The sequence below is a fragment of the Perca fluviatilis genome, chromosome 11 (genome assembly GCF_010015445.1).
Source record: "Perca fluviatilis chromosome 11, GENO_Pfluv_1.0, whole genome shotgun sequence".
NCBI classification, from domain to species: domain Eukaryota; kingdom Metazoa; phylum Chordata; class Actinopteri; order Perciformes; family Percidae; genus Perca; species Perca fluviatilis.
This window is the reverse complement of record NC_053122.1, coordinates 4,755,475-4,779,123: the sequence shown is the minus strand read 5'-3', so window position 1 is coordinate 4,779,123 and position 23,649 is coordinate 4,755,475. Positions and strand designations below refer to the sequence as shown.

Sequence of the window (23,649 nt, the reverse complement as noted above, 5' to 3'; positions counted from 1 at the left end):
CCCAGCCCTACACATGATCAACATGAAAAAGTAGGTAGTCACATGATAAATGTAAATTGGGAAAGTCACATGACAGATTTAAAGTTCCTGACCTGACTGCCCTGATAACCAGTTTGAGTGTGGGGATCATCTCCTCCAGGAGGATGTCTGCGGGGAAGCCCCGGTCCTCTAAGGCTGGTTCTGCCAGGGCTCCAGAATCTGTCAAAATAAAATAATTATTTACAATAGAGCTGGGCGATATGGAGAAAATCAAGCCCAGTCCAGACCAAAGATTCTGGACGAGACGAGTGTATCATCTTCATAGCACAACTACTCTTTGTACTTCCGTCCTAACTTCTGACTTTCAGGCTTTTGTTTGTAGCTGGATGTAATTTGTAGCATGTATACATACTTGCTGCATTTCAAGTGCTTAAAACAGCGAAAACGTTTAATTTCTCTGATTGACAGCCAGGGCCGGCCCTAGACTTTTGGGGGCCCTAAGCAGGATTTGGTTTGGGGACTCTCCACATTGTAACACCAATTTGTGTATTGTAAATATTAGTTTAAGCACATTTATGTACAAATAAGCATTTAAAGACGAATGTGAGACCTATTAGCAGCAACACTATCTTTAAATAAACCAGCTCTGTTATGAGGTCTATTGTGGGACATTTCAAGTGCTCTTGGGGGCCCTCTGGTAGCCACGGGGCCCTAAGCAGCCACTTAGTTCGCTTATGGGTCGGGCCGGCTCTGATGACAGCTTTCTTTTAACGACGCTCGCTCTCTTCAGTCACTCTCTAGGTCGCTCCACCATATACCGCGCTATCCGGTTCAGACTGCTGCTACTTTTCCCTGCAATGTTCTAAATCTTTGTTTAAGTGGCTAAATAAATCCAACCGCCACATGACAGATTTAAGTTTCACTTTCCAGGATCCGTGACCGAGGGTCGCCCCCCATCCCGACCCCCACCCACATGATTCGACGATCAGTTGACGACATAGCCTAGAAATCTAGACGCACCCTAATGACAGCAAATGTTATTTGCAGCCAGGGTCAGTTTAGCAACTCTCCGTTGGCTTGTGAGTAGGCTGGCACGATTAATCGTTATATAAAATCGCGATCTCGATTCACCCTGTTCACGATTAAATTTTTAAATAACTTTGATTTTTTTGTTATTTTTTGTTTATTTTTTTAATGACTTCGATTCTCATTTAATTTTACGAGCCAACTGCATCGCAAACGCTACTACGTTCTTCTGTGAGTTTTAAACATAGACTGTACAAAATAGGTTTTAAAGCGCTCCCAAGCGCTGCAATGCTCTCCCTTCTCTTCATTGTAGCCTTCATTGTAGTTTACAGGCTTGTGGTGATGCGCAATGTGCTATAGGTGCCAAAAAAGAATTTATGGTTGGTACTGCCAATTTGTTTTGTTTTTGTCATGGTTCATGTGTTCAATAAACATTACACTTCGTGAGAAAAAAATCGTGGTAGAGAATCGTGATATCAATTCTAAGCTAAAAAATCGTGATTCATATTTTTCCCTGAATCGTGCAGGCCTACTTGCGAGTTGGAAAAACCAAACTCTAGTCAGGCCAATCACATCGCGTATAGAGTCGGTGGGCGGGGCTTAACATAATGACGGCAGAGTTGCGACGGTTCCGTGTGAATTCCCCGCTACTTGAAAACAAAGAAGATGGCTGCTGCTGCTGGAGAACAGTGGTCTTTGGAATCGGCTTTGGCCGCGACTCTGGAAGACTTGGAGTTCAGCTTTTCTTTGAGAAAAGAACAAAGAATGGCACTGAAGTCCTTCTTAAAAAAGGAAGATGTGTTCGGAGTTTTGCTGACCGGATACGGCAAAAGTTGAATCTATCAACTAGCATTGCTCTGGTTGGTTGTAGTGCTATCCTATTGCGTGCAGATTGCGAGGGAATTTGAAAGACAACCGTTTATCCCGCCCCTTGGATTGAGCCCTGACCAATGGTGAGTTCCCAGACCAAACATCTGGATGTGGGTCTCTGGCTTGTCAGGCTATTGACGATAGACAAGACTTGACAATTCTGATTCGACTATGGAAATTCTTATTTAGGGACACCCCTAATAACAATTAGCAAAGCCTACACAGGTAATATGATTATGACTGTGTGGTCTGTGCCCAGTGCCCACACTTGGAAACTTTATTTTCATACCTTCAGAGCTCTGGCGGAGAGTGTAGGCCTTCATGCGGAAGGCAGTGCGGAAGCGTTCCCGGTTACTGAAGCCGGCAGGTTTGGGCTCCTTGGAGGGACTTTCCTCGATGGAGTCGGCCTGACCTGTGAGCCTCCTGCCCGTCCCGACCGACGGCCGTGGATTCTGAAGGCGAACACGCTCGAGTAAACTCAGTTTTTGGCTAGAATGAAAGATAAAAAAGAGAAAGGAGATACAGTATGCAGGATGAGAGAGTAATGATAGGACTGAATGTTCAAAGTCTTATGACACAGTTCTTCTAATGACCAACTTCTCTAATACAATAAAAAATGATTAACTTTTTTGGCCCCAATACTTAATGTCACTTCTTGTAGCCTTGTGTCCTGTTGGGCAATGTTGAGAATAAATGTTTTATTATGAAAATATTAAGAGTCAAAGAGCCATAGCTTTGGGGAGATCTTTGCACGTCTGATAAGTGTCCTATTATTGATAGATATTATAAGAACTACAAAAACAAGACCAAAGTCTTAACTCTTAGGTTTTTCTACAGCCGAAGATCTTTGAAGTAGGAAAGCTGCAGGTGAAAAGACATCTAGGTGAAAACTTAAGACTTAAGTGGGTTTACGTGGTCTTTTAGGCTTCAAAGCTTTTGAACAGCTTTTCAGGGACTCTATTTCAAGATCTTAAGACTTGAAATAGAATCCCAAGATGTGGATAAAATCCAAAGCATAGCAATGTTAATGTAGCCTTAGGGGAAATTGTTGGGTCTCTCTAATTTAAAAAGTGTGGTCTACACCTACTCTATTGAATTGAAATCCCGCTGAAACCACCTAGACATCCTCAAAACTTCTACCCAACTAAGCCCTTTGACCTGCAAGTTCGCACCAGGGGTTGCAATTTCTCGGGGTATTCTGGGGACAAACCAAAACGACGCCAGCATCTTCTAAAGGACACGCTGTTCTAGTCTCGGCAACAACTTTCCTTGGATCTGACTTTCCTCTCACGGAGGAGTTAAAGTGTTTACGGTCTGCTGCCTCGCCGTAACAATGCTGCTCTCCTGGCAGAAGGAAGCCTCAAAGAGCTGCGAGAGAATCGGTCTCCTTCATTGTCCAACGGCTGACAATATTTGGCAGCACAAAGACAAGAGCTCCCTGGGTAAAATAAGACTCCTGTGTGCCTTGGAAGAGGTAGGGAGGCGTGGGTAACCGGAGCCGCCGCCAGCCCGAGCAGGGCCTCTGAAACGTGGAGCGCTCTCAGCGACTTTGCTCCCACAGCAGACACACAATATGAGCCTCTATGTGGCCTCGATGCAGAATAGGGACGGCAGATTATGGCGCTGAGAGGCTGCAGAATAGGAAGCTTTAAAGGAAGAGAGAATCTCTTTCTAACGGCTTATCGAGCGGATAAAGAGCAGAAAATTGCACGTGATTATCCCGTGGCTCTCTGTAAACGAGGAAACACAACAGGGGAAAAAAATAATGCTCCTTATCTCCCACAGCTCTGCCGTCCCAAGACACATATTGGTTTACTACACCCGCACAAACCTGCAGCGACAATATTAAAGGGTTAATCCATTTTATTAGAACTTTTCATGGTATGATCGTTTCAAGCTGTTATGATAAAAAAATCTTCTCACCAAGTTAAATGCTAAGATTTGGCAACATCCGGGAAACGTGAGACAATCAGACGATCAGAAGACATGAGCTTCTCCAGATGATCTAAACACATTTTTTTTGGAGCTGAAAGTGAGTTCTCCTGAAATGTTGGTGATAAGCCCTCATTGCTCTGGGAAAACTATGCGCACACAACTACGGCAAGTACAGCAGGTCAAAGTAGAAAGGTGGTCTGTCAAACTGGGATGGATGTTTACAACGGACAGTTTGGGTCATAATTTGGCTTGTTCACCTTTGTTTTCTGATCGTCTGACTGCTCCTGTTTTCTGACTCGTCAGATCATTGTTTAGTCATCATGTTTTTAGTTCTTCAGGTGTCGCAATTGAGGAAAGGCTACCGACTTTGCTATTTCTACAGACTAGAAGAAGAAGAAAAAGGTAAACAACGGCAGCAGCAGCGTTGACGTCAATGTCAACAGCGGCTGAGATGATATTGGAGTCAATGGATGAGGAAGAACAGCTGCTTTTGAGCCTGATTGCAAAGAAATGAAGAAAAAGAAGGTAGAATGTTGGTCCTTTGAATAACGACAGAACTCATATGGTGAGTTCAATATCCTCATGAAACAAATAAAGATGATAGATGAAGGGAAGCACTTTGAATGCTTCAGAATGTCTGCACAACAATTAGATGACCTACTTCGTCAGATCAAGCTATAAACTATTTTTAACCCACTAAGTTCACAAGAGAGACTTGCAGAGAGTCCTGGCATCTGGTACCAGTCTGAATGCAGTTGCTATTGGCACACTTGCTCGGAAAGCTTGCCCTGGTCGCGCACTTTAAATCCTGGCGCGCCAGCGAGATCTACCTCATGTAGATGTCACATTATCGCGAGAAAGGTCGGGAACGGCGACTGTAAAGAGGTCTTAATACGTTTCATTCTTCTTGCGTTCAGCAAACTTGGCCTGGCGACTGTGCACGGAGGGTCTGAGGACCGTCTGACAGTAGAGCACCTCTAATGGCGCGTGTCCATTGTCAGCGTCATTTCCACGTTTCCGCGGGGACTTTGGAGAAGCGGGGCGTCGAGTCGCTGGCTCCTCATTTGCATAAAGTTGAATCCAGCCTTCATGCAAATGAGGAGCGGCCGGCTCGGCTCCTCTCAAAAGAGAAAATCTGTCTTCTGAAACGAACGGTTCGCCAGAAGGTTCGCGGCCATGAGCGCTGTCCGCTCCACACCGACCGCGCTGAACACAAGAAGCATGAAACCTGTTTAAGGCCAACTGTTGCGTCGCCTCACATCATCTTTGACTTGGCCAAAAAGTTGCACTAGAACACATCGCAAAGACTACAGCCAGTGACGGACTGCGATCAAAAAACGGCATTTGCAACACACCGGCCCTATTTTTGTCAATAATATCGATTGGAAATTAGTAACTCTGCCTTCCGAATGAATCTTTCCACGCACTTCGCTGCAGTACAATCTAGAAATAGTAGTGGCCCATTTGCCCAAATTCCAGATGGCCAGTTTGTCACTGACTACAGCTGATTGCAAACCAGCACACATACTGCACACCATCCTGCTGCTGCTGCTGCTGCTGCTGATGGATTAATCCCCAGCAAATGCATATATTTCCTCCGGTTTGTTTGATAAATACTACAGTGAGCAGCTGTTTCTTTGGCTTTGGTCTTTAATGAGATTTGTTGACAAAAAGAGAATCGTAAAGCAGTTTTATCCTTTAAGAGTGATTCAAGCTTTCAGCTTCTCACTAACGACAAACTCGAACCATCAGCATTACGTACATATCAACAAAAACTAGACATTATGATCTCAATACAGATTATCGTGGGTAGCATTACAGTAGATCATTTGTGTTCCTATTTTTCTGGTATGTTCCGCAAAAAAGATTCAAACTAACTCGTGGAGGAAGATCGGGCCGACTTAACTGACCTATTCTTGCAAAACACTGTCCTCGCTCAACAACACACACACACACACACACACACACACACACATACACACACAGTGGTATTGTGTTGAATAGACTACACAATACCACAGATAAAAGGTCTAATATGGCTTGGTGAACGCACACACACACATACACACATACACACACACACACACACACAAAATTGACTCTCAGATGGGTTATAATTTTCTCTCAGTGCTGTGTTGAATAGACTACACAATACCACAGATAAGAGGTCTAATATCGCTCAGTGCACCCACACACACACACACACACACACACACACACACACACACACACACACACACACACACACACACACACACACACACACACAGAATAAGTGGCTTATCACCCGCTCGTTGCACCTGGCAGCTCTGCTGTAGTTTCTGGCCGTCAGCCACCTCTTCGCTCAGAGCAACAAGATAATGTCAGACTGCTAATTTCCAGGCCGCTGATCCTACAAGCCCGTTAAAACTCTCTCTACCTCTCTCTTTCGTCACGTTCTGTTTCGCCCTCTCTACATCCTTCCGTGTCTCTACATATTTGTCCTTTCCTTTGTTGATTCCCCACCTCTATGTCTTCATCTATCTGCCTTTTTTTCTTTCCTTCTCCCATTCTCTCCATGCTTCATCTCAAATCTCACCCTTCATGACCTGTCCAAACTGTTGAACAAGATGCTTTCCAGCCAGCAGTTAGTTTTTCAGTCTGGTTTCAGACCCAAACACTCAACCCAAACTGCACTAAACTAAAGGTAACAGTAACTAACAACCTATTAACTGTAATGGATTCTGTGCTTTCATCTGTTCTGCTGTTATTAGATCTATTGGCGTTTTTCCATGACATGGTACCTGCTCGACTCAGCTCGACTCTACTCGCCTTTTTTAGTTTTCCATTATGATAAAAAGGTCCCTGGTGCCTGCCAACAGGTACTTTTTATAGTATCACCTCCGTGGAGGTTCCAAGCGAGCTGAGGCGATACCAAAAGGTGACGTGAAAACCTGCAGATTATGCGGCACATTTTCTTAAAAAATGCGATGGAATATGCGGAATATTTATGCAATTTTATGCAATGAAATTGCGGGAACTTGCAAAAATTGCGGTTTCATCATGGCTTCATCGCGGGGTTTTCAGCTTTTCGATGATGTTCACGTCGCGTAATTACATCACTTCATAATGTTCCCATGGCAACAGGGGAAAATGGCTGCTCTTGTGTGAAGTAAACGCAACATTTTTCAACTTTCTGCTAAGATATGTTATGTGACTTTTTTGCAATGAAAATTCGGGGATTATGAAATCATGCAAGCACCGCATATTTTGCGCGGAAATCGGCAATTTATGCGGCGAAAATGCGTCGTATTTGATTTTTTTTTTTGGCTGATTATGCATTGAATTATGCGATCGCATAATCACATTTTTCTGGAGGGACTGACTACTGATTGGTCGGAGAGAATCGTCACTAATCGACGTGAGAGGACGCTGGCGCTGGTTATTCGCCGCTTCTCCGTCTGCTATTCATCTGCTATTCGTCTGCTATTCTCTTGTGTTTGTGTTCGCTGTACCCCCTACCTCTGGACAGCCTCTGTACCTCTGGACAGTCTCTCTGCTGGTTCCCGAAGCCGCCTGGGGCTCCTTGACCGGACTCTTGCCTCGTCGGTTAGCCGCTAGCTAGCTGCCCCCGTTCACCAAAACGCGTGGCGGCAAATCCTAGCTGCTTCGCGGCTAACCCGATTGCTGACCTCCTCCTCATAGGCAACCTCCACCAGATGCGAGCCGCGACCAAGACTAGACATTCCTCTCCTTCCGGTCATGCTGTGGATCATTTTGGCAATCACCTCATTCATCCATCTCCACCTCCACCTCTGTGCTCCTAGCCCACGGCTAACCACTATCACGGAGCTCTCCGTCCCTCCGTCGGCATCATGATCAAATATTCAACTCTGCAACTGGTCCACTTCGTCAACTACTCCATTCCATCCTGCATCCCAGTCATCAAACAGCTCGGACTTCTACGTCGACGTTACATCCACAGAAGCTCTCGCCGCAAGTTTGTTTTCTTCCACCACGGACAATCCATTCCATCCATCTGGTCACCTGCACGCTCTGTTGCACCTGTCCCACGTCATCTGAATGCTTCACCCACTGGTTCACATAGGGCTGAACGCATCATCAGGCTACACAGAAAACCGGGACCGGACTACAGTGCTTTCCCCACTTCACATACACTCAATCATACTCTCCAATCATTTGCTAATCGGCTCACTGTCCCCCTCAACTGCAATACCCCCACACCCTAACGACCGCCACGCACTAACCGGGACAACCTCAGATCTCTCCAGCCTGCCCCCATCCCACCACCCTCTCACCATGCCAACTTTGCCCTCCTACAACCCGGACGGCTCAACAATAAAGCCCCTGTCCTCCATGAACTAATCCTCGACAACACTCTTGACTTCCTTCTGCTCAACCGAAACCTGGCAACAACCCAACGACTTCTTCTCCCTCAACCAAGCATCCCCCGGCTACAAACACATCTGCAAACCCCGCCTCCCACCGCGGGAGGTGTGCCCCGCCGCATTTTCAATCAGAACTTCCGGATCACAGAACTCACCCTCCCCTCAGTATCATCGTTTGAATATCTCGCCTTCAAAACTCTTTCCTCCATGACAGTCATCCTCATTTACCGGCCACCTAAACCAAATCCCTCCTTCCTCTCTGATTTTACTGAACTCCTCACACTAGCCTCATCTTCTCTCTCACCGTCTGCTGCTACTCGGTGACTTAAACATCCACATGGACTCCCCCACATGCAAGCTCTCATCAGAATTCAAAATTTTACTGGATAACTTCTCTCTCACCCAACATGTCACATTCCCCACCCATGAAAAGGTCACACCCTCGACCTGGTCTGCTCCACCAACAAACCAGTGCTCGACCTCCATCCATGCCTTCTTTCTCTCTCTCTGATCACAAAACGAAATGGTTCACCATCCCCTTCTCCAACCCCACGCCCCCGCCTCCTCAGAGAAATCACCTTCCGCAACCTCAAATCTATCAATCCCCACCATCTCTCTGACCTGCTCTCCACCACTCTCCACCTGGACTCAACCCTCACCTCACCCGATGACCTCACAGACCACCTCAACTCCACCTTGTCTACCTCCCTCAACACCCTGGCCCCCCTCAAAACAAAACTCGTCACTTTTAACACCTCTTCACCCTGGTACACACCTGCACTCCGAAAAATGAAACAAACTGGCCGCCAACTTGAACGTCTGACAAAGAAATCATCCCTCACAGTCCATCATGAAGCCTATAAATCCCATCTCATCGCCTACAAAGATGCCCTCATTGCTGCCAAATCTGCCTACCTCTCCACCATCCTCACCGACCCCTGCCAAAACCCCAGAACCCTCTTCTCCACATTGAACAACCTCATCAAGCCTCGGACCAACAGCTCCTTCCTCTTACCTTACCCCGGATCTCTGCAACTCATTCCTCCACTTTTTCACTGACAAAATCAATCTCATTTACAAATCCCTATCCCCTGTATCTGACCTTCCAGGATCTACTCCAGCACCTACCTTGGACCCTCCTCTCTCCATCCCTCCAGACCTCCCCGACCCCTCCTCCACACTTCCTCCTCTCCCAGTTTAACCCAGTCACTCCTCCTGAAATCTCCAAACTCATCAGCTCTTCCAAACCCACTACCTGCTCCCTTGACCCCTCCCTACTCCACTTCTGAAGTCCTGCCTCCCGGTCCTATGCCCCTACCTCACTAACCTCTTCAACTCCTCACTGTCCCTTGGAACTGTCCCCTCTGCTTTCAAAACTGCCGCTGTCACCCCAATCCTTAAAAACCTGGTCTGGATCCCTCCTCTCTCAACAACTACCGCCCAATATCCAACCTCCCCTTTCTGTCTAAAACCCTGGAACGCATAGTCGCCTCACAACTACAAACCCATCTTCTTGCCAATAACCTGTTCGAACCTCTCCAATCTGGTTTTCGCCCCTACACAGCACAGAAACCGCTCTCCTCAAAGTCCTCAACGACCTCCTCACCTTTGCTGACACCGTTCCCTCAACATCCTCATCCTCCTCGACCTGAGTGCAGCCCTTCGATACTGTGAGCCATAACATCCTGCTCACCAGACTCAAAGACCTCCGGTATCGACGGTACTGCACTCAGCTGGCTCCACTCCTACCTTTCCAACAGATCCCATTTCATCTCTCTCCACAACCACACCTCTGCCACAGCCACAGTCACTCAAGGTGTTCCCCAAGGCCCGTACTTGGCCCCCTCCTCTTCATCATCTACATCCTCCCTCTTGGTCAGATACTCCGCCCACTTCAACCTGGACTTCCACTGCTATGCTGACGACACCCAGATCTACCTCAGCACCAAATCCCCCCACAATCCTCCCTCTCCCACATCAACTCCTGTCTGTCAGCTATTAAAACCTGGATGCAACACAACTTCCTCAAACTCAACAGCGACAAAACAGAATTCCTTCTGATCGGCTCCAAATCCACACTCAGCAAAACCAATAACCCCACTCTCACCATCGACGGCACCATTGTCTCCCCCCTCTCCCAGGCCCGCAACCTTGCGTTATCTTTGATTCCACCCTCTCCCTTGAGCCTCACATCCGTCAAGTCATTAAAACCCTCCTTCTTTCACCTCCGCAACATCGCCAAAATCAGACCCTCTCTCACACCCCCCGCTGCTGAAAGACTCATTCACGCCTTCATCTCCTCCCCGACTGGACTACTGCAACTCACTTCTCCTCGGCATCAGCTCTACCAACATCAACCGACTCCAACTGGTCCAGAACTCAGCCGCCCGCCTCATTACCTGCTCCAAATCCTGGCACCACATCACTCCAGTCCTAAAACAACTCCACTGGCTTCCCATTTCCCAACCGGATCACCTACAAAATCCTGGTCCTCACCTATAAAGCCCTCCACCATCTGGCCCCTTCATACCTCACTGACCTCCTCTCCCCTTACCAACCCTCACGGTCCCTCAGATCCACCTCAGCCGGTCTCCTCTCCATCCAAAAGTCCAACCCGCGCTGTTTTGGGGACAGAGCCTTCTCCAGAGCAGCTCCCAGGCTCTGGAACTCCCTCCCCAAGAGATCCCGCACCTCTGAGTCCCTCACCATCTTCCAGTCCCGCCTCAAGACCCATCTCTTCACCTCAGCCTACCCATAGTCCACCTGCCCCCCTCCCTTTTTCATCTGTATCTTGTTTTGTTCTACTTGTTTTGTTTGCTCGTTTTGTTTTGTTATGTTTTTATAATCTACCCTGCCCTGTAAAGCGACTTTGAGTCCATGAAAAGCGCTATATAAATTCAATTTATTATTATTATTAATCACTGCGTCATCGCGCATGAGGCGGTACTAAATCTGGAAAAAGGAGGACGGGACACCGCGGCCGAGCTGAGCCGAGTCCAGCAGGTACCACGTAGTCGAAAAACGCCATAAGTGAGACCTTTAACATTGTGGGCCAAGACCCTGTGCCACGTCTCGAGAACCTTATTGGTCTCAAAGGGCTGGCGCTGTTTTTGGCCAAAACTATGTGCGACGATTGATTTCAGGGCCTGAAATTAACAGCACCTAATGCGGGTGATTTTTGACATTGGTGGGTGAAACTGGCGAGTGAAATCAACCTGTCATGTTGGCAGCTAGCCAATGGTAATTAAGTGATTCATTAGTTGTTGTTTTTCCATTGTTGCTCTTTTACATTTCAACCAAGTCTATTGTCTCTTGTGTAAAGAGGCTGGCTGAAACAAGCGACCGACAACGAGATGAGAATATTTCAAAGAGAAGTAAAAGAAGATGTTTTAATACCAAGTGGACAGTTGGCGACAAAGGCAAAGTTTTTGAGTAGCTGATTCACAGCACGAAAAACAAGTACTGCTGTTGTGTGTTCGGGTCAGAGAACGAGAAGTTGAATCCTTTTGTAATCAGGACTAAAAACGTAAAATTAGAAGCAACTAAGGACCACGAATCATCATAAATTGGCTAGTAAAAAGCCTGTGAAAGAGCCACAGTGGCTGGTGGCCAAAAACGTTAACTTCAGGCCCTGATTGAGATCACTTCTTTTTTTTAGGTCATTTGGGTGAACTACCCCTTTAATTTCACCTACAAAACAAACACTATTGCCTAAGTGTCTGAGTGAACTGCCCCCCCTCTCTATCAGCCGGTGTATCAGGGCTCCTGTTGTTGCTACTCTGTAGCTTTTAGCAGCCGTAACTTAATCCAGCTTGTTAAACATGGCGGCTCAACGGAGGCCAAGAGGCGTCGGTGCAGAACGCTCCGATGTAATGAGCCTACGTTAGGACTGGGAGAGTCCAACAGCCCGACACAGGGGTGCAGAAAGAGGCTGGGTTTAAAGTTCCTCTGGGAAAAAATGTGCAGTCTGGTCGTGTAGCCATGATTTCTGAAGTGAGGGGGACAGATTGTTCAGGAGGAGGATTTTTATTGAGGAGCAGTTAACCATAGTCCTCATAAATCAACCGGAGTTTAAAACACAAAGTTCAAGTTGAAGTTACTTTATTGTCCCCCAATGGGGCAATTTGTTGTGCAGCAGATAGTATAGTACAAATCACACACAATCACACACACACAATACAGAGATTGCCTACCTTGCAGGCATAGTTAAAAACAATAAAAAAACAGTAAACAATCAATACATAATAAGTTATCTATGTTTCATTATAGAATTAAGAAGTAGAATAGCTGCAGGTACAAAAGATTGTTTATATCTGTTGGTTCTGAGTTTTGGGAGTTTAAAGCTCCCATATTATGCTCATTTTCAGGTTCATAATTGTAATTTGAGATTGTACCAGAATAGGTTTACATGGTTTAATTTTCAAAAAACACCATATTGTCAGTCGCACATGCTCAGTAGCTAGGTAAGGATAACATGAGCTAGCTAGCTGTTTCTCCAACTTTGGTCCGCACAAGGCACTATTAGCCGGGAGACTTCTTCTAAACAAGGGCGCACTTCCAACTTTGCGTGGAATACCTGCAGAACAGGGACATCGAAGTAGTTCTATACAATTTATTTTGTAGATTAGGGTGAATTTGTGTGTGTTGTAGCAGTGTTTTGCCATTGAGAACGAGTTAGCATGCTCACGGTTAGCCACCTAGGACCCTTCCTTTCGGCTAGTGACGTAGAAAGCCGTGCAGATTTTGACCAGCTCACCTGGAGACTGAATGCAGGACACATTCAGAAACCGTATCTCACTCAGAACACCATGGATGTTTTTTTTCAAAGTTTGTATGGGTGTGGAAGCACCAGAGACACAAAATAACACCTCAAATCCCAGAAAAAGGGATTTTTTTTCATAATATGAGCACTTTAAAGCGTAATCCAGATGGCAACATCAACAATTCTGCCTGTAAGGGATGATAGAGGATAGAGGAAGAAGACGGACATTTGGCCAAAATGAGGGACGTCCGGCGTAATTTCTGGCCGCACCGGAGCAATCCCGGAAGTGGAACGTCGAGGATATAGACTATGGTAGATGCTAGCGTCTAGTGGATCCGATCTAGCATCTTCCAATAGACTAGGCCATTTACTTTTTAAGACTCCGCGGAAACCCTGTATATAGTTACACTGATGTCTGTGGTCACCAGAAATAACTGTGTATTAATTACTGCGATGCACTTATGACCTTTCAGCAGCTAATGAAGACAAAATACCTTTCCTCCACAAATGAGTGAGATTTTTCAGGACATGTTTTGCTGCAGAGACTTGTTAATATCCCACTGCAGAAAATCAAACCGAAAGACCCCATCTTGGGCCCTAATTACCCGATCAAAACTGTCATTCATAATTGAAACATAACTAATGGACCCACTAATAGGTTTCTAAAAAAAAAACAGTATCTCCGCCTAAATCTCTTCAAAGTAGCTGATGTGGAAGGCAGCACTATTAAAGAGCAGGCACGAGCCGGGGTTTTATATCACCAATCACATATTTACCGCATTAGTGCAGAGATTTATTCGACTTGTGATATATGAAGCTATTTTCAAAGCAGACGAGGGGGGGACACCATCATTAGTCTTTCCCGGCTAATTAAAGCGCCATCAGAAAGACTCTGGGCAGCAACTCTGTGTGATTTACAGTACCCCCACTGGAGATCAAACATCAGTGACCTACCTCGCCATGGCCTCCAAGTGCTCCTTCCTACGGATGGAGAGAAAAACAAAGTGCCAAAGTTATCAACTGAACACAGAGTTGCACTTAACAATCTTTCAACAGTCTCTATAAGTCAGAAGACACATTTGAACGCTTCAATATGTATGCTCAATGTGCGGGAAGTTGTCATTCACATCCATTGTGGACCATAGGGCTGTGGGAACATAGGGCTGTGGGACCATTGGGCTGTGGGAACATAGGGCTGTGGGAACATAGGGCTGTGGGACCTTTGGGCTGTGGAAACATAGGGCTGTGGGACCATTGGGCTGTGGGACCATAGGGCTGTGGGACCATAGGGCTGACCCCCTCTCTAACTGGGACGTTTTGGGACTGATTGGCGTAGATTGCCATTCCCTGCTTTTCGTTTTTCTAGATTTGGAAATTCCATGACGTTTCCAGGTTTTCCATGACCATGAGAACCCTGATGGAGGACTATGAAAGAGGCACATGCCATGTCAATTTAATGTTTAGTTTGGTATTACTTACCTGAAACAGGGAAGAGAGATGATAGTTTCATAAAATCTCCACGTGGCTATAAGGTCTTCCCTGATTGGATTGGTGGAATAATATCGCCAGGCAGACTTGAGATAAGAAGACAAAACAGCAAATAGTCTTACAATTAAAACCCTTGAATCTGCAATAGAAATGGTCCGCCAGTCTGTCATGTCTTGGAGTATCTTCAAATGCTTTTAATTCCTAAAATTAGTACAAGCTAAGCTAAAAGGTTCTCTTAAATCAATAAACTGTAATAATTAATAAAAATATTGAAATTGTGTCGTAAATAAAATAAATACAAAAATGGGGCATGTGTTTCCATCAGATATATGTATATATGTAAATGAACACACATAACATATCGATCCAAAAGATTTCTAAATGTAGAAACATAAACAAAATATTTCTTAAAGTTTTTGAGATATGCTCATTTTTATGAGCAGAGTTTAAAGGCGTAGGCCGCAGGTCCTGTAACATGATGTGATGCGAAAGACATAAGCCTCCGCTTTCTGCTGCAGAAAGAATGAACGCTCTGGCTGTTATGGTTTTTATTTTAGATGGATTTAAACAGTATCGTGTTAACAACGATTTCCAACAATGGCCGTTCTCGAGGGGTTAAATTGTAGGATTCAGTCAGCTCTACATAAACAGCTGGACCCTGGATCATGAGAGAACTGAGAAGGTTGCTGATGACGTCGTGTCTCACCTGGATGAGCCCGGCGGCAGGATGTCTGCGCTTCTCAAAGTGCTTCTGTCTGTGCTGCTCCTGGACCTTGAGAGCCAAGCCTGAACCCAGAATCCCCTGCAGCCACAAAACACACAGTCAACTGACTGTGTACTGTGCATGTAATACCACCAGAGATAATAATAATAATAATACCTTTATTTATAAAGCGCTTTTCAACAAGGTACAAAGTGCTTTACGTTCAGTTAAAGGCAACAACAAATACAACATAAATGACAGAAAATTAACAAACAGCAATAAAATCAATAAAAAGCAAGTCTAAAGTAGTGAGTTTTTAGATGAGACTTAAAAGTAGACAATGTGTCTGCTTCCCTGATCACCTCCAGTAAGTCGTTCCACAACGGGTTGGTTCGAGCAGAAAAGACCCGATCCCCTTTAGTTTTGACCAGGGAGTGACCAAGAGTGACTTACCAGAGGATCTCAGGTTACATTTGGGCTCCTATGGGGTAAGAAGTTCAGCTGGTTATCCTACACAGTTCATTTAAATATTGTCTTAACATTTTGGATGCCGTGGACACAAGCATCTAAAGGGGGGGGGGGGTCAGTTCTCCGCGGTAAAGGGCAAAAGACACTACTAGCTGTTATTTTATGGACGTTATTTGATGCTCCAAGCATTGGAGCATTGGTTCTGTACAGACAGAAGCAGTAGTTAAATAATAGAAAATTGGTGCAGGTGTGTTGGCTTACATAGAAATTTCCTTGGATTGTGGTGGCACCCGGATCGTGGCTGCACCTGCTGCAGTGGTCCTAACATAACTTACGTAAGTTACGTAATAAACTAATAATAAATCTTTTCCTAAACCTAACCAAGTAGTTTTGTTGCCTGAACAAGTTCTCCACGCACTGACCGCTCGTGTTGCTAGACATTCGTAGGATAACACACGATATCATACGAACCGTTGTGTGAGGATACATTGTTGCAGTTAACCATCATCAGCGGCGTGAGATCAATGTATTCAGAATTCAGTACTGCTGCAATTAATATACAGTATACAATACAGGAGAGTGTACCCACTGCAGGCAAAGCGAAGAAGGACACTCCGATCAGAGCAAAAGTGCCGGCTAACAGTCTCCCAGCCCAGGTCTTTGGGGTTTTGTCCCCGTAACCGATGGTGGTCAGCGTGATCTGCAAAAGACAGACAAAAGAAGATTTAACATTTTCAAAGTTACTTTCAAATGTCTGAGTCATGGATGTATAACAAGAACTGGATACAGCTTTGCTCGCTGGTGCATGAAGCCAAGTGCATTTGGGCATTTTCAGCCTTTATTTTGACAAGACAGCTGAAGACATGAAAGAGGAGAGAGAAAAAAAAAAAAAAAAAAAAAAGGGAATAACATGAAGCAAAGGGCCACAGGTCAGGCCCGCTGCGTCGAGGAGTAAGCCTCTATATATGAGCGCCCTCTCTACCAACTGAGCTATCAGGGCACCCGAATGATCGGCACTTCTTCCCAAGGGGGTAAGCTTCAGAACTCGAACCTCCGATGGCGCCATTTTGTTGCTACAAAGGTATCACCTCCTGTTAGCATTCCACTGACCGCCAGTCACTTGACTGCGAATAACTTTACATCTGAAGCATTTAAAGACTCTATTGTTCCATTGTTTAGTTCTAAAGAAACACGACAATGTATAAAAGGCTCCATTACCTTGTACCTCACGTTATGGCTCCGTAGTAGACGTTTTTGTAAAAATAGGCTAACGATTGTGTCATAACCAAGTGACTTACTGTCGCACAGTAGAGGAATTACCGTATAGTACAGGAGAAGCTCACAGGCAGTTTGGACTTACATTAGCTGTTTAGGTTTAATTACTAATGTTAACTAGCATGTTAGTTAGCAATAATTAGCCTGTACCCATGTTATCTCCTTACATATACCTACGCTCTCCGTCTCTGTAAGATTGGGAATGATTGAGATTTCTCTCGGCACAGCTACCAGAAGACTTACAACTTTCAGACAGGTTGCTCACGTCACATTTACGATGTCTCTCTCAGTTGGGGGCTGCGCAGTAAAGCAAGAGATCACCGGAAAAGTGCTTCTAATAGCCTTCACTGGTCTCCGTCCAGAGCAACAGGGTCTATTGGTCCATTATATATATATGTCAATGCTTCTTCCACACTGTGCGGGCCGTAAAGCAGGCTACTTCCTGTTTACTGCTACACTAACTTGAATGGGGATTTAAATGATTTATTTGTGCGGCTCTTCTAGACTTTCCAAATGTTATCGAACCGAATGGATCAAATTTTTATAGCGACGAGTCATTTCACAGAGGTTGTGACACTCAAAAAGACACGTCTTTCGCCATTTAAGTCTGTGGGGAAAAGTCTTTTTGGGCCAGAGGGCATCATGTGACGGACACAGAAGTTGCAATTGTACTGTTTGATCGCTATGTCAAATTGCTTCCTGGGAGCCAGGTTTTAGGTTACTGAAAACAAAGCTTTTGTAAAACTCCTTCCATGGTGTTGTCCTGTCAACAGGTAAAACAGATTGTTTGTCTTTGAATGTCAGACATTTTGTGTAATGGCGGACGTTTTCCAAAAAGTGCTGGTTCTAACAGCTAACAGGACTTTTTACAAGTTGACACATAGCCTACCTTGCACCCAGTGCAATTGGCTTTGTAAACCAATGCATTTATCATTCCTATTTTGCACCTGATGCACAGCAGACTTTTCCCTCTACACGTTGGTAAATAAGGGAATGAACTTGCGCTCCAGGGGGTGGTTCAGTAAAAAGAGGAGGCGTGTTCAGGCACAAACGTTCCTTGGTGCTATTTTGCAGTTTCAGAAAACAATTCTGCCACAGACCAGGAAAAACCTGGTCTAAAGTCAGTGGCACGTTATTCAGAAGCTATTTTAGGGGCGCATAATGTAGCGTGTGCATACCGCACATACACTGCTTCTCTCATCTACATGGACGCAGCAGTTCCCATTTTTGCAAACCATACATAATTACAAGGAAAAATATGACCTTGTTTTACATAACATTTCCATGAGTCATGGATGTGTTGATGACAATAATGAGGAAATATTAGAGGACTTAAGGAGAAGTGATGTTGAATTGCATGTGCCGATGCCACTTGACCCAAATGCCCCAGCAGCAGCAGCAGCAGCAGCACGGGAGAGGAGAGACAGAAGAGCTGCATCGTCTATAGTGAGGTCATCCCGGTGTAATGTTAGACTATATTGCAGAAATATCCCCATGCATTCATAACCTCGTGATTCAGTGAGAGTAAGCCCAAAACATCGGAAAGTATGTTTTTGTGACATTTCTTTATTAACATTTTGTCAAAAAGAAAACTCAATAGCAAACATCGGTCTCCTCGGCTGTGAACCGCTCCTGGCGTGCGCCCATGGATGTATTCAGAGCGTGCGCCTAGCAAATCCGCCATTATAATAGCAATCCGCCATGGAACAAGCGTGCCTGCCTTTAAAGGGAATGTGAGATAACGCTCTGATTGGTTTATTGCACGTTACGCCCAAACCACACTTATGAGTAATGTAGCTACTTCAGACCAACCCATTTTAGATTTGCGTCGGGCGCAAGAGTCATTTATCCCGCCGGTATCATAGCAACAGCGCCCGAGATCCGCCCACAAAAAGCTACTTGCGTTTGGTGTTTGATACTTGGGTTTCAGATCGTTAAAATAGGGCCCATAAAGTTATGTTGCTCTTCCAATATATTGAGGAACAATATCGCACTTAAACTTACATTTCTGACTTCATTTCTGAGTATTCACTGGCGTTTGGCCAAAGCCTGCCGCACTTTCTGGGGGCCTGGTCTGAGTTTACAAGGTCTTGAGGGATTTCTCGACTATGAAGTGCGACAGGAAACATTTGTAACAGCCGTAACACAGATTAATGGCATTGGAAGAGTCTCAGTGTCCTTCTCTGCAGAAATATACAGTAGTTCTGTTGAGAAACTCGGCTGTGAGCCCTGCTGCTCTCTGTGAACTCTGTGTCGATCCACTAAAAGGCAGTGCAGTGGTTCACGGGGTCACAACATCATCAGGAACATGCAGCTGTGGATGATTGAGTGTCTTGCTCAAGGACAGTTCAGCTGGGCAGATGCTTGCTGTCATAGAAATTGAACTGTGGCCTCCCGGTTGAAGGGCGGTCTCCTTAATGAAGCTGGAAAAACTGCAGAGTACCTCCATGACTGGATGCATTCATTAGAGCATGAAGCTCTGGCAACACTGGGCGATTCCACAACAAGCTACCGGCTCACTATCAGCTTTTATTTCTTTGTCTTTCAGATTGGATTCTCCGACAAAATATCACGTTGTTCAGCCGCAGTCTTTGACATAAGAGCTTCCTGACAACACAACACAAACGCAGAATACTACCAGTGGAAAACTGATAATAGTTTTTTTGGCAGATATCCCACTTTTGGATCCCAGCCAAAATGGTATGGGTTGATAATTTGGCTGAGTGCAATCTGTCCGCCCAGCTGCAGTCAGATGGATGCAAGTCTTTGAAGGTATCACATGGAAGGGAACACAACTTCATAGTACAGTCAATACATTTACCATATGAGACTTCATAAGTTCTTTCTTAAAGGTCCAGTGTGTGGGAATTTCTCCCGTCTAGCGTTGAGATCATATATCGCAAACAACTCTCTCTCTTTTTTCTGATGACGCCGGTCTCTTGCTCTTTTCAATCTCCTTTTTCTTTTTCTGGTCGTCCATGTTTTGTTCTTCAAACTTGCCGGGAAGCTACGATACCCATTAGCAGCATTAGCAGCACCTGTGAGTGTATTATGTGACAGCAAAAACGTAAAAGGCGGAGCAGTATGTCCTGTATGTCTCTTACTGGCTAACGTATTTCAAGATGGAGCATGAATATGGAGCGTCTACCCCAGTTCATGCGAATGCAAATGTTAAATTTCCAGCCAATAGGAATACTTGGAATTGATGGTGGAGGTAAATATTGACGAAAAGTTTGTGAACGGGCAACACAGATTTTGATAATGAACAACTAAACACGTATAATCTAGAATCTAAAAGGAATTTTGTCAGGGAAGACTTTAAGCTGTATTTACAGAGAAAAAGAAGGATTTATTATGAAAATAATGTTGTTGTTTTTTTGCCTGTGTCCTTCTGAAAACTGGATTAAAAAGTAGCGTTATACAGAAACGTGATGTAATCTACGTACCAGCCCCCACCACAGTGCGTCGGCGTAGGTGTCGAAGTCCTGCGGTTTGGGCTGAGCGGTGGGGTTGTCGTGGTTGGACACGTCCATGGAGACGTCGTCCTTCTCCACCAGGTAGACCAGGAAAGACGCCAGGATCAGAGACAGGAAGCCGATGTACCAGGCTGTGATCAGCTCCTACACAAACACGCGCATGATTACACAACAAACTCTCTTCACACAGATGTTTACAGGTTTTATAGTCTATATCCACGACGTTTCATTTTCTGGGATTGTTCAGGTGCTGCCGGAAATTCTGCCGGTTGTCACTCTTTTTTTGGCCGGATGTCCGTCCCCTTCCTCTTTCTTTGTGTTGGCGTTCTAACCTCCGGTGGATTTGTGAGGACTATGGTTAATGTTTTTTTTTTTACCTTTTTGTTGTTTTTTTCAACATTCTTTTATCAATTTCTTTTCAAATGCTATGACATTGAATAAAACACCCAAATTCAATGAAAGAAGTGAACTAATCATTTATTTTTACTTTTGACAGTTTGGATGAAAGAAAACCCAAATTTCTGATAAAGACATTTTTCGAAAATGGGTCAAATTTGACCCAAGGACAACAGGAGGGGTACAATCTGACAATTAGATGGAAAACATGGCTATTGGTATCAAACAGAGTCGCTGTGTCTGTTCCTACCTTACTGTGAGCGTAGATGGCCGACCCCAGCAGTTTCCAGGTCCCCCCCCTCCGGTCCATGCGCAGCATCCGCAGGATCTGCAGGAAGCGCAGGCTGCGCAGGGACGTGGCCAACACGTTGCCCTGGTTACGCACCGCCACCACCGGCACCGAGGCAATCAGCACGAAGATGTCTGAGACAGAAGGGGACGCTCTCTGTGAGGCCTTTTATCAAACCGATAATGAAGAGTGATTTTTTTAGAGCTGTAGAATTAGCTCCATATAAGGGCTGATTGAACCTAAAATACGCTGTTAAAATGCTGTTAATGAGATTTAGTTGGAACACATAGGAAGCAGGTTAATGGATATTTTCATCCAATGCTCCATAGTGTCGTAACGTCACTTTTTGTCCTTTCTTTTTTCATACTAGAATATCTGAAACGTAGCGGAGTAGAAGTAGAAAGTGGCCCGAAAAGAAAAGACTCAAGTAAAGTACAAGAACCTCAACATTTAGACTTATGAATAGTACTGGAGTAAATGTACAGTGGCTTGCATAAGTTTACACACCCATGCTAAAGTTGACTAAAAAGAGGAACAAAAAAAACATGTTGGAAATTGATCTTAATGCCTTAGCCCTAGTTAATAATGTCACTCTCTTATATTTCATGCTTCCAGCTCCTTACCTAGAATACAGAGCGGTTTGCGAGCGAACTTGAGCCTCCCTCTCCATCCTTTGTAGCGACAGCAGCATCCCGCTGCCCAGACCCTCAGTGCAAACTCTGCTCCGAATATGAAGATGGCGAAGGTTTCCTGTACGGGGGGGAAAACCCCCAAAAGGGAAAAAAAACAGTCGCCATTCGGTTACGTCAAAAATCACAGTGTAGAAAGTTTTTTTTATTTTACTTCTGCTTTGTTCTACTGTCTATCAGCATTTGAAATGGAACCTAAGTCCTGTACAAGTCCACAACAAAAAAAGCTGCTTCCCAGAAGCGAAGGAATCGTGTCCTCTCACCAGTATGACCAGCCAGTGTGCAGACACCTTCTCGTGTTCCCTGAACGTCGTCAGAATGGCCAGAATCAAACATCCAAGAACGATTAAAAACCTGCAGAGGCAGACAGAACAACAACAGGTCAGTACATACAGCAGGGGCCAGTGGTGTAGTCTACGTGATACACAGGTAGACGCAGTATACCCACTAAGAAAGCTCCAGGATTTCCATATACCCACTTAAAAATGCCCAGTAACACGCAACACCATACACCATTCTATTTTTGATATATTTTGAATTGTCATCTGTGTTTTTCTTCTTCACATAGGCTAAATGAAGGGATTCCCACCATAAATTGGTGCATACAAATGTATCAGAATACAGGAAATGAAGTCTTTGATGCTTAAAAGTTCCTGGGGGAGGACACCCAGAACCCCCACTATGATGCCCCTGTCCTCCATATACAGTATCTCACAAAAGTGAGTACACCCCTCAAATTTTAGTAAATATTTCATTGTATCTTTTAATGGGACAACACTGAAGAAATTACACTTTGCTACAATGTAAAGTATTAAGTGTACAGCTTGTATAACAGTGTAAATGTGCTGTCCCCTCAAAATAACTCAACACACAGCCATTAATGTCTAAACCGCTGGTCTACACCCCTATGTTAAATTCCCATAGAGACAGGTATATATATATATATATATATATATATATATATATATATATATATATATATATATATATATATATATACATACATATACAGTACAGTATACCCACTACAATACATTAGACTACACCACTGAGCAGGGGGATGAACACAAGGACACAGTGAGTTGAAGGCAGTGTCTTAATGTCGCCACTAGAGGGAGCTACATCTCTACTGTTCACTTTCATAATCAGCTGCAGCACAACAACAACAACAGTCACACGTATACTGTAAAGCAGGGGCGACAAAATCTATTTCACTATGGGTGACACTGGAAAATAAGAATCACACCCATTGGTGTTGCGGTGATGGCGCAGTGGATGTGACACATGCCTTTGGTGTGGGAGACCTGGGTTCACTTCCCACTGCGATACATCAACCAACGTGTCCCTGAGCAAGGCACTTAACCCCTGGTTGCTCCAGAGGCGTTAGAGCAATTGTAAGTCGCTTTGGATAAGAGCGTCAGCTAAATGGCGTGTAATCCAGGGCCAGACATGCAGAGTTCGTTTAGATGCTTTTATTTCATCGAAAAAGTCAAATATCTTCGACTGTCTTACTGCGTGTCGCATTTGTTGCATTTTTTTTTTTAGCTTTTTCCCAACATTTTTGTGGCGTTTTCCATCTTTTATTGTTGCGTTTTGGACACTTTTGTTGCTTTTTTTAACTTTTGTCGCATTGTTGTCAATGTAAAGTCCCCCAAAAAAGTCAGCAAAAAAATGTCCTTAACCATCATAGAATTAAGCAAATCAAGCAAAACTGTTTCCCGTCTTTTTGGGTTTGGAGCACAACTAGACTTGCCAAAATTTGCGAGCCGGATCCAAAATCTACGAGGGGGCCCGGATTCGGCACCCGGGGCCTTGAGTTTGACTCATGTGATGTAAAGCCTTCCCTCTCTGCTGGGGAAAAAAAACACCTGTTTTTGAAAGAGCCATTGCATCATTCTTTTCTTT

General features: G+C 44.7%; 1 protein-coding gene across 1 annotated transcript in view; it reads right to left on the bottom strand.

The window, feature by feature from the left end:
- The window catches only part of kcnq3 (potassium voltage-gated channel, KQT-like subfamily, member 3), a 169,339-nt gene that overhangs the window by 6,248 nt on the left and 139,442 nt on the right, over positions 1–23,649 (bottom strand). Inside the window, exons 2-11 of the mRNA XM_039814535.1 lie at positions 22,008–22,098; positions 21,679–21,805; positions 21,017–21,189; positions 20,341–20,514; positions 16,209–16,319; positions 15,155–15,250; positions 14,440–14,534; positions 13,915–13,941; positions 2,165–2,364; positions 93–198 (exon numbers count right to left, since the gene is read on the bottom strand). Coding sequence (XP_039670469.1) covers positions 93–198; positions 2,165–2,364; positions 13,915–13,941; positions 14,440–14,534; positions 15,155–15,250; positions 16,209–16,319; positions 20,341–20,514; positions 21,017–21,189; positions 21,679–21,805; positions 22,008–22,098 — 1,200 coding nt within the window. The remainder of the gene's footprint in view (positions 1–92; positions 199–2,164; positions 2,365–13,914; positions 13,942–14,439; positions 14,535–15,154; positions 15,251–16,208; positions 16,320–20,340; positions 20,515–21,016; positions 21,190–21,678; positions 21,806–22,007; positions 22,099–23,649) is intronic.